At 43.6% G+C, this 14,326-nt stretch overlaps 1 protein-coding gene across 2 annotated transcripts in view; it reads right to left on the bottom strand.

Annotated features, from left to right (window-relative positions):
- Positions 1-1,267: 1,267 nt before the first annotated feature.
- LOC129495492 (cadherin-20) overlaps positions 1,268-14,326 on the bottom strand; it is a 205,170-nt gene continuing 192,111 nt past the window's right edge. The window contains exons 10-12 of one of the 2 annotated variants that reach the window (XM_055303043.1): positions 11,651-11,768; positions 7,075-7,326; positions 1,268-2,864 (exon numbers count right to left, since the gene is read on the bottom strand). In XM_055303043.1, coding sequence (XP_055159018.1) covers positions 2,359-2,864; positions 7,075-7,326; positions 11,651-11,768 — 876 coding nt within the window. In that variant the 3' untranslated portion in view covers positions 1,268-2,358. Of the gene's footprint in view, positions 2,865-5,560; positions 5,679-7,074; positions 7,327-11,650; positions 11,769-14,326 lie in introns of those variants that run through there. The other variant, XM_055303044.1, reaches the window with a different exon arrangement.

Raw genomic sequence — 14,326 nt, 5'->3', positions numbered from 1 at the left:
GGTTAGGATAACAGCTGTTCCCAGTCCTTAACACATGCAATACAAAGTGAAATAGTTGCAAAATTATCCTCAGGGCTAGTGACAGAAAGGAAAAATGTTATAGGGGTAATTTACTCACATCCAATGTGTCGTAGAGGCTGGTTGCTCACATCCAATGTGTCGTAGAGGCTGGTTTGGACTCAAGTTGATGCTTTCTTTCTTTCTTTGCTAAGTTTACTTATTTTTATATCTATCACACCTTGCCCTCATAGAGGAGGTGTGCGAACTGCCTTTCATGGGAAGAAAGGTTAGTCTACTGAAGTTTGATGATAAGAACTTGCTTGGCTGTTAGTGTATCATGTAATAGACCATAAAATACCACAGAGATTCTCAAAGTGTGACCCCTGGGCCAGCGGCATCAGCACCTAGAAACGTGTTAGAAAGTGCAAACTGCCGTAGTCCAACTGAATTAGAAACTCCAGGTGGGTAAGGCCCAGCAAGCTATTGTTCAACAAGTGTTCCAGGAGATTCTGACACCCACGAAAACTTGAGAATCATTTTGATAAACAAGACCCACAGAAAACTATTTTGTTCACAATCAATTGTGGGGCGAGGACAGATGAATAAAATTTGGTTCCAGCCTTCTGTGAGCCCATCCAGTGTTGGTGAACTGTATGTATCTGGTATATATTTGTATATATTTGCTTTGCCAATAGAACAGAGTTAAAAGTAGCATAGTGGCCTGTCTCCTTAGTGGCTACGTGGAGAACTCTCTCCCAAAATGAAAAATATGGGCAAAATTCACTATTATGTCATTGATATTATCAAACCATCCTTTACTCTCTTCGGAGATTGGGGGATGCAGAGTGTTCATGAAATTTTTTTTTTTAAGATTTTATTTATTTATTCATGACAGACACAGAGAGAGGCAGAGACACAGGCAGAAGGAGAAGCAGGCTCCATGCAGGGAGCCTGATGTGGGACTTGATCCGGGAACTCCAGGATCACCGCCTGGGCAGAAGGCAGGCGCTAAACCGCTGAGCCACCTGGGGATCCCATGTTCATGAAATCTTAAGATTTGGAACCATAACGCTCCTGTGTCCCGTGACTGAAAAAGAGTGCACAGCGTCATACTTCTCTGCTGCTGCCTTGGCCTTATGAATCAGCTCCAGCCCCAGGAACCTGGAGGCTAGGTCAAGATCACAAGGCCATCTCTGTGGTCCGCAATTAAACAAATGTGCAATAGACTTTCCCTTCTATTTAACTTTTATTAAAAGAAGTGCTAGGGTACTGAGATGCAGTACATCATATTTATTACCAAAATTATTAACAAATATACAAAACTTATACATGTAATTTTCTTACATCCATTTATTCTCTATAATACTGATTTTTGTTCAAGTAGGTTATCTACAGTATGTAAACATCCCTTGGATTGACCTCACACAGATTAGGAAAGCCCTCTAACCCATGCTTTTATCAGATACTTCTTTTTATTTGGCTTTCATTTGTAGCATCTAATCTTCACATTTGGCACATGGAAGAGACATGTACAGTGCAAAAGAGGCAGATTCTTCCGGTTTCGTCGTGAACAATCCTGCAGGGGCGCCGTCAAGGAGCCGAGAGAGCGGAGCGCTCTGACTCGATGGCCTTGGATTCGCTGCAACGCCAACAACTCCTGGTTCAGCCGTTACACTTGAGCACGAAGTCGATGCCTCTTCCTTCTCCCATCCCCCACCCACCCGTCATGCAAGGCCGATCCGCCTTAACCTGGTCTCAAAAGGGTCAAATACGAAATCCCATCCATCACCGGACAAGCAGGTTAATTTCACCAAGTAACAAAAAAAAAAAAAATTTTTTTTCTTCCCAGTGTTCTTTTGTGTGGGTTGGTTTTGTGCGGTCTGATGAGCCAGCAACGCTCTTTAAGTGGAGAATACAGTAAGATTTAAAAAAAAAAAAAAAAAAGAGGAGGAAAAAAGAAAAAGGATACGAGAGTCAGACTTTCCTTCAGCTGCCGCCTGTGTAAGGCCGGAGACGCTTCAGTGGCAAAGGGACAGAGCGACAAAGGCCTCGGCGACTGGCAGGGGAAAGCCAAGCTCTTCAACACTGAACCTTGGACTCCAAGCCCTTGAATACAGCGTCCCAGAAATGAAAAAGGAAAAAAAAAAAAAGAAAGAAAAGAAAAGAAAAGGTAATTGTGGAGTTTCTGCCCCCCCTCTTCCTGCGCTTCCTTTTGATAACCTAATGTGACCGAGTAAAGCTGATCCAGAGAGAGCCCTCTCCGCCGCTCACCCCTTCTCGCCCTCCAGCTCGGTGTGCCCACGGCGAGCGTCCCCGAGAGCGCCTAGGTTTGGACGCGCGCCCGCCTCCCGGCTTCCGTCACCACAGGGGCGCCGGCCCCTCCGACGCCCCGTAGAGCTCCGCCAGCTTCCGGAAGCGGGGCCCCCAGTCCGTGAGGAAGTCGAAGCTCTGCTCCGAGTCCGACGTGGCCGACTGCAGGGAGCTCAGCGACCCGGCCACCGAGCCGTCCCCCTCGAACATGTACGTCTGCAGGGAGTCGAAGGGCGGGGCCCACAGGTCCATGTCGGCCTCGTAGAGCTTGGCCAGCACGTAGCTGTGGACCGTGCTGTTGACGGCGCACGTCTGAGGCACGTAGCGGGAGAGGCTCTCAATCTCCGGCAGCATGTCCTGCCGCGTCTTGGGGGCGCCCCCGCCCTGCGCCTCCCGGGGGTTCCACATGGCCGCGATGTCGAAGGCCTCGGTGTCCTCCTCGCCGCCGCCCTCGTCGTCGTAGCGGACGATGTTCTCGTGGATGTTCTCCTCGTCGTCGATGATGTACGGCTGTTTCCGGTGCCTCCTCAGGGACAGAATGAGCAGCACCAGCACTGCGGGGGACAGAGAGGACGGGGCCTTGAGCCGAGAGCCCCGGCCGCGTGTGCCCCACCGGAAGTGGCCGTGACCAGCCGCAGGTGCGCGGGCAGGGGAGGGGCCACCGCAGAGACCGCGTTGGGGGTAGTTCCGAGCGCAGGGCCCACGCGGTTCTCGCCCGCTCTGCCGGGTCAGCCTGAGGGTTGAGGCAGGTGGAGCCCCGTGTGTTTCCCCGGCTGCCTCGGTCACAAGACGTCGCGGGTAAGGTCTCTCTGCGTCAGCCTGCCCCTCGGAGGTCGTGCGGGGGTGTGCGGGGGAGCAGCCTCTCCCAGGTGAAATCCCACTAATGAAGCCCAGAGCACCACGGCCTGCGCGCAGTGTGCGCTGAGGCGCTCAATGTCCCCTGACCATATTAGGGCAAGATTTCCTCATAATGTGGAAATCTTTTTTTGTTTGTTTGTTTAAAGATTTTATTTATTTATTTGTGAGAGAGACAGAGAGAGGCAGAGACACAGGCAGAGGGAGAAGCAGGCTCCCTGCAAGGAGCCCGTGGGACTCGATCCCGGGACCCCTGGGACCTCGGGGTCATGACCCGAACCAAAGGCAGACGCTTAAGCACTGAGCCACCCGGGTGCCCCTTTAATACGGAAATCTTACCATGTAGGTGGAATCCTGCCTTTTTTACATTGGTATCTCAGCAGGACTCCACTCTGTACATATATAATCACTTGTTACTACCTATGCATAGAGGTTAAGTGTGAATCAAAGTCTTAGTCTGTTTATACCTCCTTCAAAAAATTATCTAAGTGATTGCCGTTTTCCAGCGAGCTCAGATTCCTCAGAAAGCCTTCCATTAGAGAGGTGGTTGTGACTCTCTGGACCCAAAGAGGTTTGTGGAAGGGAGGGAACGAGCAGTGACATTTTATATGATTCATCATGTTATCAAAGAAGCACCACACTGTTAGATGTGCCCTTGCAGGTTTGGACAAAATTTTATCCCAACAAATGTGTTTTTTTTTTTCCCCCCAGGATGTGTTCACTGGGGTTTAGAGGAGAGATAGAGATAATCCCATTGAACTGTTTATCTCTGTGACTGAAAATGTTTTCCAGGAAGTGTGTTGAGGTTTTAGCTGTAGAACTGCTATTGACTTATTGATTTTTTTCCCCCTCTCTCATGTGCTTTGTTACAGCTGGTGAAGGGTAACAACTTGACAACACAGCAGAATAAAACTGCAGTTTACCAAGAGGGAGAAAAATGGAGTGCAGTGGTAAGCCCAGTAAAATTATGAACTGACTTAAATAATATGAATGTAGAACGTGCTTTTTGTAAATTGCAGTTGATGAGGTTGATGCCTAATATTTTTCCAAGTAGCTTGGATGACAAAAGGCACACACAGGAAACAATTACATACTCTTTGTATATTTTCTGTGTGCCAAAATGTGATTCCTGGACTACAGGATTGTGGGATTTCAGAGAAGTGGACTAATAGGGCCCTAAGGAAGTGGGGGCTTAACCTGGGTGTAGGAGGCTGGGGCGTGATCTGGGTAGATATAGGCTGGATAAATGGGATTCTAAGTGAACGTGCTGTGTTTGTGGGGTTCAGGCAACAGTGACTAAACTCAAATATTTTTTAGGCACTATGCAAAACAATAGAGAAACGGTATTGAATATGACATGATTTTTGGTTCTAGAAACTTGTAATCTAAGGAGTTTATAGACAATGATGATTCATACAAGACAGGCAGTGATAAGGGCTATCCTAGGGTTATAAGTGTTGCAAAGAGGATAGAGAGGCAGGGCTGGGTGGTTCTTCCTAGGGCACTAGAAGACCTTTACACAGATGGTATTGGAATGGTAGGGTGGTACTTAAGAAAATGCTAGGATGCAAAATTAGAAAAGTTCTTGGTTATCTTCTGGAAAGAATTCTGATGATAGAGAATTGGGTAGTTTATAAGACTGGTCCATCTTACATGTATCTTATAAATATTTTACATGTATCTTATAAGATACAAATACTTTATTTTTTTTAGAGAATCTGATGTAAATAACAAGTATTGGATAATGCCCTGAGAATCAGAGTCTGGGAAACGTGGTCCGTTTAAATGAAAGGCTTCCCTGAGAGAAGAGAATCAATTCTAGGGATGTTTGTTCTTTAGGTATTGCAGCCACAACGCAGAGGGCCTATGAGATTTTCTAGGAACTAGATATATACTAGAGACATGAAAAAAACTCTGTAAAGTCAAAATTAGTGTGTTTATCTAATTGTCCACAAAATGTAGTATTTTGTTAGGAAATCCACTGCAATTCAATCTGAACTCAGTTTTATGAATTCTCTTTTATTTAGGATGTGCATTCTTAGAGATAAGAATGCCTAAAACTATGAGGATTTTATATAAAGTTGCATATAAAGCTCTGCTCAGTTTAGTTTCTGAAAATTGTCTATTCATTCTGTACAATTCAAAAGATAAGACATAATGGGTTTGGGAGGCACCATATAAATTGCCCCTTGCACACCATTTCTAGCTTGAGAGCCGCTCTGTGCCAGTCTTTTTAAATCAATCTTTCTGTAATGATGGCTTTTTCTACTCTTTGTGGGCAAGGGTGAACTTATAATGTAGACATTTTCCAAAGATAGAAGTATGGACTGCCAGGCTGGAACTTTCTTCTAGGAGCAAATTTCTTCAAAGGTCTCTTGTATTTTATCCTGTTCTGCGCTCAAGGACTCTCAATGCCATCGTATGGACACTCAGGGAATTGCAGGAAGGAGTTATTTGTCAATGCAGATAGGGACCAGAAACCGGAACAACTCTCTGATCCAGGGATCTGAGGACTTAGAAAAGTTACTTATTTATATTGCTTCTCTTTCCATATAGCACTGAACTAAAACAGCAAAATCAAACCACATGTGGTATTTGTGAATGTTTTGTGAGAAGCATATTCCACAGACCTATCTAGAAATTCAGTCAAGTGCTGATATTTTGCACTCAGGACCTTGTTTCTTGGGTCTGACTCAGTCTCTTGGTGTATAGGTAAACCTGGGATCAAGGGGTTGTGTGGATATCTGCATATTTATTCTAATTTTAATCCACAGGGCTGTATTTTCCCTCATAGAACACTGGGATTTCTTTCCTGTTGAATAGTACTACTATCTACTAAGTTTGCTTTTTTCTAAGCAAATTATATGTGCAGTGAATTAATTCAATTAGAAGAGTTGGGATGTACGTGCAGATATTTATGTGGTTTTGTTGTTTTGTTTTTTTAACCGTTGAGTTCAAAACCAATTGCTAGAATAGCCTTATGTACAAGGGAAGTGGGTTGCTGCCTTGCTGTATGATTTGAGAGGAGGAATAAAGGGTCCTCTCCCTCACTAGTGCTCTCCCACTAGCCTGTCATCGCATCTTTTAATGTCATCCCAGTGGCACACAACCCCGGGTGCTCACTGCTCCTTGTTGGATGGCCACAGTGCCTCAGAGGGATGCTCATGCCCCCAGATAACTTATTCTCCCAGATAGCCATGGGGTTCATTCTGTTACTTCTTTTAGGTCTTTGCTCAAAGGTCTCCTTATCTGGAAGGCCTTCCCTGACCACCTCATTTATGATGACATCTACCCTTGTCTCCAGTTTCCTCAGAATATGCTGTCTTCCTTCTCTTCTCTGTAACACCATCCACCTCCAGAATTTTTTTTTTTTGGGGGGGAGCATTTAAGAGAAGAGCCTTACCACTCAGGTACAGGGATGTACAATGTAGGGTCTGCCTGCATTTCACTTCTGGCTCTGCCTCTGACATTTGGTCTTGGGCCTGTCACTGTCTCTTTGTGATTTAACTACTATTTATCTGAAATGAAAGGGTTAAAGGAGATGTTTATCATATCCTGCCCAAAATTGTCATGTGGATTCTGTGGTGTCAGAATGAACTTGACTTTGCTGTGAAGTAAGCTTTGTGAAGGCTGGGACATGTTGATCTTATTAATCCCAGCACCTAGAGCAATACCTTGGCCCATAATGGATGCTTGATAAATATATTTGCTTTGATCTGGCCAAAGAGGCCATGAGTTCCTTGATGGAAAGAACTATAACTATTTTCAGTTTCCTTATCCTTTCCCAGCCTTACTCTGTCACTTTTTCAATAAGCATGGTGTAGAAAATGGGTCTGAACAGCTGTGCAGAATGGTAGCTAAGTAAACACTTGTGGGACCCCACAGAATAGAAAGGAGGCAGTTGCTCACCTAAGAGGACAAAGATGCAGGCCAGGATGGCGATGAGGGCGCCCCGGCTCAAACTGACGGGGAGCATATAGGCCTCAGGACTGCAGGACAGGACGTGGCCATCGTCGTCACAGCTGCACACCTGGATGGTCAGCGTGCCTGTGCTACTCAGCACAGGCTGCCCGCTGTCTGCTATCAGGATGGGCAGGTAAAAGACGCTCTGCTCCTGCTGCCGGAAGCCAGACCTCCTGGTGAGAATCCGGGCGGTGTTATCTGGAGAAGACAGGATTCCAGGGTTGAGAAAGGGGAGAGGAAAAGTGGGAGGGAAAAGAACATGGAAGAATCAGCAAGTGAATTAATTTCTTGGATTGAGGAAAGCCAGAGGCCAGGGATAAGATGTGGGAAGGACAGAGAGGGAGCATCAGGCATTCCCTGGAGGCGGTTGGCTACAGCCGGCTCTGGTTTGTCTGGATCAGCGTTCAAATTCTGAAACCAGGATTTTTGCTGGCTTCTAGGCAAAACCCTGAGGCCTAGGAGAGAAACCCTTTCTGAGAGTGTATTTTACCCTTTGTGACATAAAGTGCCCAGGGCGAGCTGTTAGACTTCAGATCTAACCGAAATGTTCCTGTGAAAGCTTGATAGGAATGAACAATCACTGGCCACTTGTGCTTCCCGATTGTTCCCCCTCAGCAGCTTTCCAAGGCCCTGGGGCTGCTTTGTGCCTCCAGGAAAAGAATGCTGAGGAGCCCACTCAGCAGGCCAATTGCTTATTTTTGCCACTTTGGTTGGAATTCACTTTTTTTGCTCTTTTCTTTCATGCCTCTGAAACGCAGTCACCAACTCCTCCTGTGCGTTGTAAAGGATCTGCTCATTTAGCAGAAGCTTATTTGAAATCCCCTCATGACGTGATACGCTGTGTTATTTCTCCCTACTTGGTGGTCTTAGGTTACACAGTTCATAAGAACTTGGTGAAAACCCATTACTGATCAGCAATACTAGTTTTTTTTCCCCTTCCAGTTTTAAAGGGGAATAGCAAAAATTATTTAATGGGTTTCCACAAAGGTGGTGTGTGTGTGGGTGCATATTTGTATTTGCCTAGTGTAATGTTTTGGGATCTTTTATTTTTTTAATCTGTGTTTTCAAGTTTTTTTGAGTGGGTTTGAATTATAAGTCATATATTTTTTGTGAAGTTCAGATCATTTTCAGGAGAGGGAAAGTTTGAGAGATGTGATAGAACATGCATGCAGTGACTCTCAAAGGTAATACCAACACAGAAGGTCCTCTGGATGTGTTTTACATTTCACAAGGAAGATCTAGAACTTGACAAAAACTTCTGACAGCCTACCCAAAATAAATGTTACTAATTATTAATATTTCTGGTTCTCCTTCCCTTCTTGGACATATTAAAAGATCATTCTTTTGTACCTTCTTGAATTTTGGCATGTTTATATGATTTGCTTTTGATGATGAAAGATGAACAAAAGTGATTTGTGTCACTTCCAGGCAGAAGCATTGTAACAGCTGGTATGTGTTTCTCTGTGTTCTCTGGCCTTGGTGTGATACTGTATAAGAATGCTTAAGAGGGAGAGCCAGGCAGCCTTGAACACTGAGCTACATGGACAGCTGTCCCTGTTGCTCACACCCACAATTAGTTTTATGTGAGCAAGAAATTAATTTTAGTTGTGTTAAGCCACTGGAATTTTGGAGTCATTTGTTCAGCAGCATAGGCTAGTCTATTCTGATGAATACATGATCCCTTCATGAGCTCTTCCCCTTCTTGCCCTGCCTTTTCACAGTAGCAGTGATTGTTTACTGAGTGCTTATGTGCCAAGTACTTAGTCTTTATACCCAATTTAATTTTCACATTTGGTGAGATAGTGATAATCTGACACTATTACATGGGATGAGCTGAGGCCTAGAGAGAGGTTATAATTTGTTCAAAGTTACTAAAAAAAAAAAAGAAACAACAACAAAGTTACTAACTTAGCAGAGCTGAAATTTGAACTCTGGGCTGTCTCCAAATATACATTTCTTCCATTGTACTGTGTAACTGCCTATTTGGGTTTCGTGATATTAACTCTTGAAAATTTTCCAGCCAATGGAAATCCCTTCCTGCTTTGATATAGGCCCCTGCTTTGATATAGATTTTTTTATCTTGTATTTGCTTCTCTGTGGAGGAAGATGGCAACTGGTTGCCAGTCTGAGGATTAAATTAATATTTCTACCTACTGTACAACCCACTTGCTTTTATGTTTTTCCAGATTTAGTAGGTAAGTGCTGTTAATTCTGTTTCACAGTGTTAATTTTATTTTTCCAGAAACCAAGTCTTTCTCAAACACAAATCTGTTTTATTTTTCAGTTTAATCGAGGCTAGGTTGTAAGACTTCTAGAAAGCTTGATCAGAGCTGAATTTCACAAAAGTATTACATTATCACTTAATCAAGTACTAAACATCATGCTTGATCTCAGACTTCTTTAAGGTTAAAGAAAAAGAAAAAAGATCAGAGCTTTCCCTTGCTGAGTTTAGTCTTAGAAGAGGTAACCACTTGCAGAGTAACCACTTGCTGAGTTTTTATTGAATATGATAAATAGGGGTTTAGTAACGATATGTGTTTCCAAGGAGACATAAAACACGTGTGTGTGTGTGTGTGTGTGTGTGTGTGTGTGTGTGGCTAAACAGGCCCCATCTTCCAGTCCTAGTCTTAATGCTTACTCACTTTCTGATCGTGGGCCATTTGCTTTCTTTCCTTATCTATCAAATGAGACCATGAATATGAGACCATGAATATCGTAGTAATTAGTATTCTCGAAACCTTAGAGGATTCTTATAAATATCAAATAAAGCAAAGTATGGGAAAATGTGTTTGAAATCGAAAAATGCTATATACATACAGTCCTTTTACTAATACTTTGGGGATTAAAAAAATAAAGGCTCTACTTTAGATAGTGCCTTGTTCTGTTCATAAAAGGATGTAATGTTTTGGGTATAGGAGTTGGGGTCCTGACAATAGATCCACCAAATCAGATGTTGGTCAGTTTTTTTTTTTTTTTAATAAGCCTCAGTAAAAGATACTTATGGGATAAATTGTTGTGAGGAGATTAAGAGTTCATTCTTTCTATTGAAGATGTGCTGACTTTCGTTTTGGAAAACCTTCCAAGAAATGAGTCATTTCTTTTTATAGTCCTCATGTTCCAGTGGCCCATCTTTTTAAAGCACTGGCTCCATGAATTGGTGTCCAAAGTCCAAAACTTTGCAACATGTTGCTACATATTGTTTCTGCATTGATTCTGACAAATATTGGGGTGAAGGAATAGAGTAACACTTCATTGAAAATTTGAAGAAACAGTATAATGTATGATCCCCACCTTGGTTTCCATTGTAAAACCAGTCCTGAGGGGGTTGAAACCACTTTTTGTAGGAAGGATTTCCCCTGTGAAGCAGATAAATGAATATTCGACATTTGATCCAATAAAAATATTGGGATGTGTAATTGTGCTTCTGTTATGATTTATATTACCTTTCCATCTAGAATTATCAGAATGATTTTATGATAACTTGTAGAAGGTAAAAGGAAAGACTTGGAGGAATGTTTTCCTTTTAAGAGAAAACAGATTTAATAGTCTCAAGTTTTAATGGCAGGATATCGTGTGGGGTGGACTTAATACTTTAATTCTCAAATAATTGATGTTTGAGACTAAGACCAGGCAGGCCTAATCATGACTTTTTGTTACCCTTTGCTTAGGTCATTACACAGTGACAACTAATATTTTAGAATTGGAATAAAAATGTGGCTAGTAGAGTCCAGGGAAGTGATGACCTCTCTCCCCAAGGTCAGACAGCAAGTAGCAGAGGTAGCAACAGAAGGGGTTCACTTGACCCATTTAAATGATTTTTTCTGATCTTTCTTTGAAAATCATCTGGTGAGAGAATGGAAGTCCCTTCTCCTCCCATCTGTGCCCAAGGAAGAGTGTGCTTGGTCTATAGATTTCTTAGCCGATCAGAATGCTTACTGGAAAAGAGGGTCTAGAATTCCATTCCAGTTAAGTTGTAGTGGGGAGTGCTTTCTGGAATAGGGAATCGTACCTGGCTCTGTCTTTTTAAAATCATTCTAAAGTAATAAAGGTGTTTCAGTGCCAAAGCTACACTTTGTGATCCTGTTTGTTCTTTGCTGTCTTAGCCTTTGTCTCCCTTTTGTTCTGGGAGCTTTTCACTGTTATCCCCTTTGATGCTTGCTCAGAAATGTTCCTTCAGGTTTTTCTCTTTATCTAATTCAATTTCTGTCATTTTTCTGATTCTTCTCATAGTTACAGAACATACAGACATGGCTGTTGTCTGTGGGAATGAAGGAAGGCTTTTGCCTGTGTGCCTGGTGCAGTGTCTCACACAGAGCCAACTCTAAAAACATTTTTCGGAATCCGAAAAGGACATTCTTTGTCTTTGATCTGTTTAAACAAAACTTGTAAAGATGCTACAAATTAGCATTAATGTCTTTACTGCTACTAAAGAGCCTTTGATACAGTTTGCATGGTACAGTAACCAAAAGTATCCAGCTCAGGTGCAATAGGAAAGCATCGGTAGTCCTATCCTTCTGATTACCTTGGTTGTCCCTAACAGTGAAGTTGGGGTTGTTCGCAGCCTCAGGAGCCAAGCTGTAGTGGAAGTGCTGACCGTTGTGTGGGTCATCTTGGTCCACTGCACTCACTGTCTGGATCAGCTGTGGGAGTGAAATGAATTCATGTGCATCAGAGTCAAAAGAAAAATCATCAGGGCCCAGTGAGACCCTAAACCCCGGAGTCCCACAGTGTATTGTTTTTCCTAATGAGAAGGACATCCTGAGACTTACCTGGAAAGTATCTGTGCCATCACCCAACTCAGGCTGGAATTTGGTCTTCATTGTTGGGCCTGAGTATACTGACAGGCACATGGTGAATTTTACCTGAGTATGGTCCGGGGCTAAGCATCAACATAACCAATTCTCACACCAACACCATTGTTAAGCAATCTAAATAGAAGACGGGCTAAAAGAACTATGGGATGCCACAGGGTCCTGCTTGTCTGCCAGTATTTCATTTTCTCATCTCACCTACTTAACCTCATCATTTGGGTTAATGTTTCAGGGTCAATTTGCTATCTTTGAGAAACTCCTATTTAAAAATGACCAATACGTAGAAGAGAAGTAGACACATCAATATCTGTGTCAGGTTAATGGAATACAGATGGAAGGGGATAGGTCACAGGGCTGTTGTTTTTTGTTGCCTGGAAGGAGTATTAAGAATGGTATACAGCCCAAGACCTACGGTGGGAAATATGGAACAGACTAGAGTCAGAAGCAGAGCTTACGGGGTGGTGAGGAGAACAAAAGAAAGGATGGCTTTCTCTGGAGCTATTTGGCCCAAGCTTTGCCTTTTCCACAGTGCTGTTCAAAGTAGTAGTTTGCCATGAGGGTTATGAAGGCCATGATATAAAAGCTGTTGAAGGTGGACCTTGGTGGCTCGTGGGTTTAGTATCCCAACTGTTGATTTTGGCTCAGGTCATAGTGTTAGGGTTGTGAGATAGGAGCCCCATGTTGGGCTCTGTGCTGAGTATGGAGCCTGCTTAAGATTCTCTCTCCTTTTCTGCCCCACCCCTGTGTACGCATGTGCTATCTCAAAAAACAAAACAAAACAAAAAACTGCTGAAGAAAGCAGTGCAATATACACCATTAAAAAGTTAGCTGGCCAGCTGGGAAGGATATGAAAAAAGAGTTCAGAGGGTGCTCACCTTCCTCTATGTTTCCTCCTCTGCCAACCAATAGCACAGACACCTCCTACCCCCTCTTGGGCCTGACCCTGTAGACTTGACATTCCTGCTGTTAAAAGCAGGGTAGAACCCAGAACATCAAGGGTCAGTTGGAGGGCGGGTAGGCTCGTTTAGTTTTTACTTTTTCATTTGTAAATTAAGAGAGGTAATGCTACCCCTCAGTATACTGAACATTAAATAACAGAGAGGGAGGCTCCCAGTCAGGGAGTGTCTGGTGGTGGACACTGTGTTGCTCAGATCCCCCTTCAGTAAAGGGCTTGATGCCTCAGCCTTTACTTGTCTCTTCGAGGACTGCCTCATTTGCTGAGAGTCACCTAGCCACATTTACCACATCCTTCCAGGGCAACCCACATCCAGTGACTGATGAAATAGTAAAAGGCTCAGGCATCCCATCTCAACTTGCAAAAACTCTAATTTGAGAACTCTCTGAAGTCACCCACGGCTTGTTAGTGGGTCTGTGTCATAGCTGGACTGCTCATATTGCTTTGTCCTGCAAAAGTCCTTTTCTACAGGCATTGGGTCCCAAGGGCATTCCTCAATAAACATCTTATGCCAGAACTCCACTTCTGGTTATGTCTTCTGGTGAGCCCAACTGGCACCTGGCCTCTGTTGAATCTAAAAGTTGGGAAAATGGAGTTGTATAAAAGAGAGGGGTTGATAGAACACTAAACATGAACTTGCCCCACAGCCTGGTGTCAGTACTGCTTACACACGAGGGCCACCTTACCACCCCACTACCCCATCCCTGCTGGGACAGATCCTATACTTTCCATCTTGCCTACAGTGCCAGACACATAAAGACAAAATTTGGTTGTTGGGAATACAGTGGCCTGCTTTCCTGCTGTCCAGTCTCCTGGCAAGTCAGATTTTATTCTCAGTCCCATTTGCCATGCAATATTCTGCTCAACTGGTTTCATTGTGCCTTCAGCCATTGCTAGGTAATGTCTGATTTCTTTATGGGTCTCCTTCATGGCTTCTTGCTAGGAGGAGAGCACATATCCTGACTTGACAGGCACACAGCTGACAACAGTATCTGACACATTTAACACAAGGAGGCCTGATACGTTATAAACCAGGTGTGCCTACTGAGTAGTGTGCTTTTGAAAATGTTTGAAACATGTCCCAGAGCCAAACTCAAGGGGTAGGGTTTTTAGTATCTTGGGCTAAAGATGATAAATGTGACAGACTTGTGGCGCATGACCTGAACTTTAAGTCACAAACTGTGTTTCAAAGGACTGTCATTAGAAGATGTATTTAGAGGGGTGCCTGGGTGGCTCAGTCAGTTGAGCGTCCAATTGGCTCTTGGGTTCCTGAGATTGAGCCCTGTGTTGGGTTCTGTGCTCAGTGCAGTCTGCTTGTCCCTTTCCCAACCAACCCCCCCCCCCCACTCTGCTTGTACCTGTCTTTTTCTCTCAAATGAATAAATAAAAAAGAAAGATGTATTTAGAAGTATAGAACAGAAATGTAGAACAG

This window comes from Nyctereutes procyonoides, unplaced genomic scaffold, assembly GCF_905146905.1.
Source record: "Nyctereutes procyonoides isolate TBG_1078 unplaced genomic scaffold, NYPRO_anot_genome, whole genome shotgun sequence".
In the NCBI taxonomy this organism is placed as follows: domain Eukaryota; kingdom Metazoa; phylum Chordata; class Mammalia; order Carnivora; family Canidae; genus Nyctereutes; species Nyctereutes procyonoides.
The sequence above is the reverse complement of the archived record's forward strand: the minus strand, read 5'-3'. Positions and strand labels throughout refer to the sequence as shown.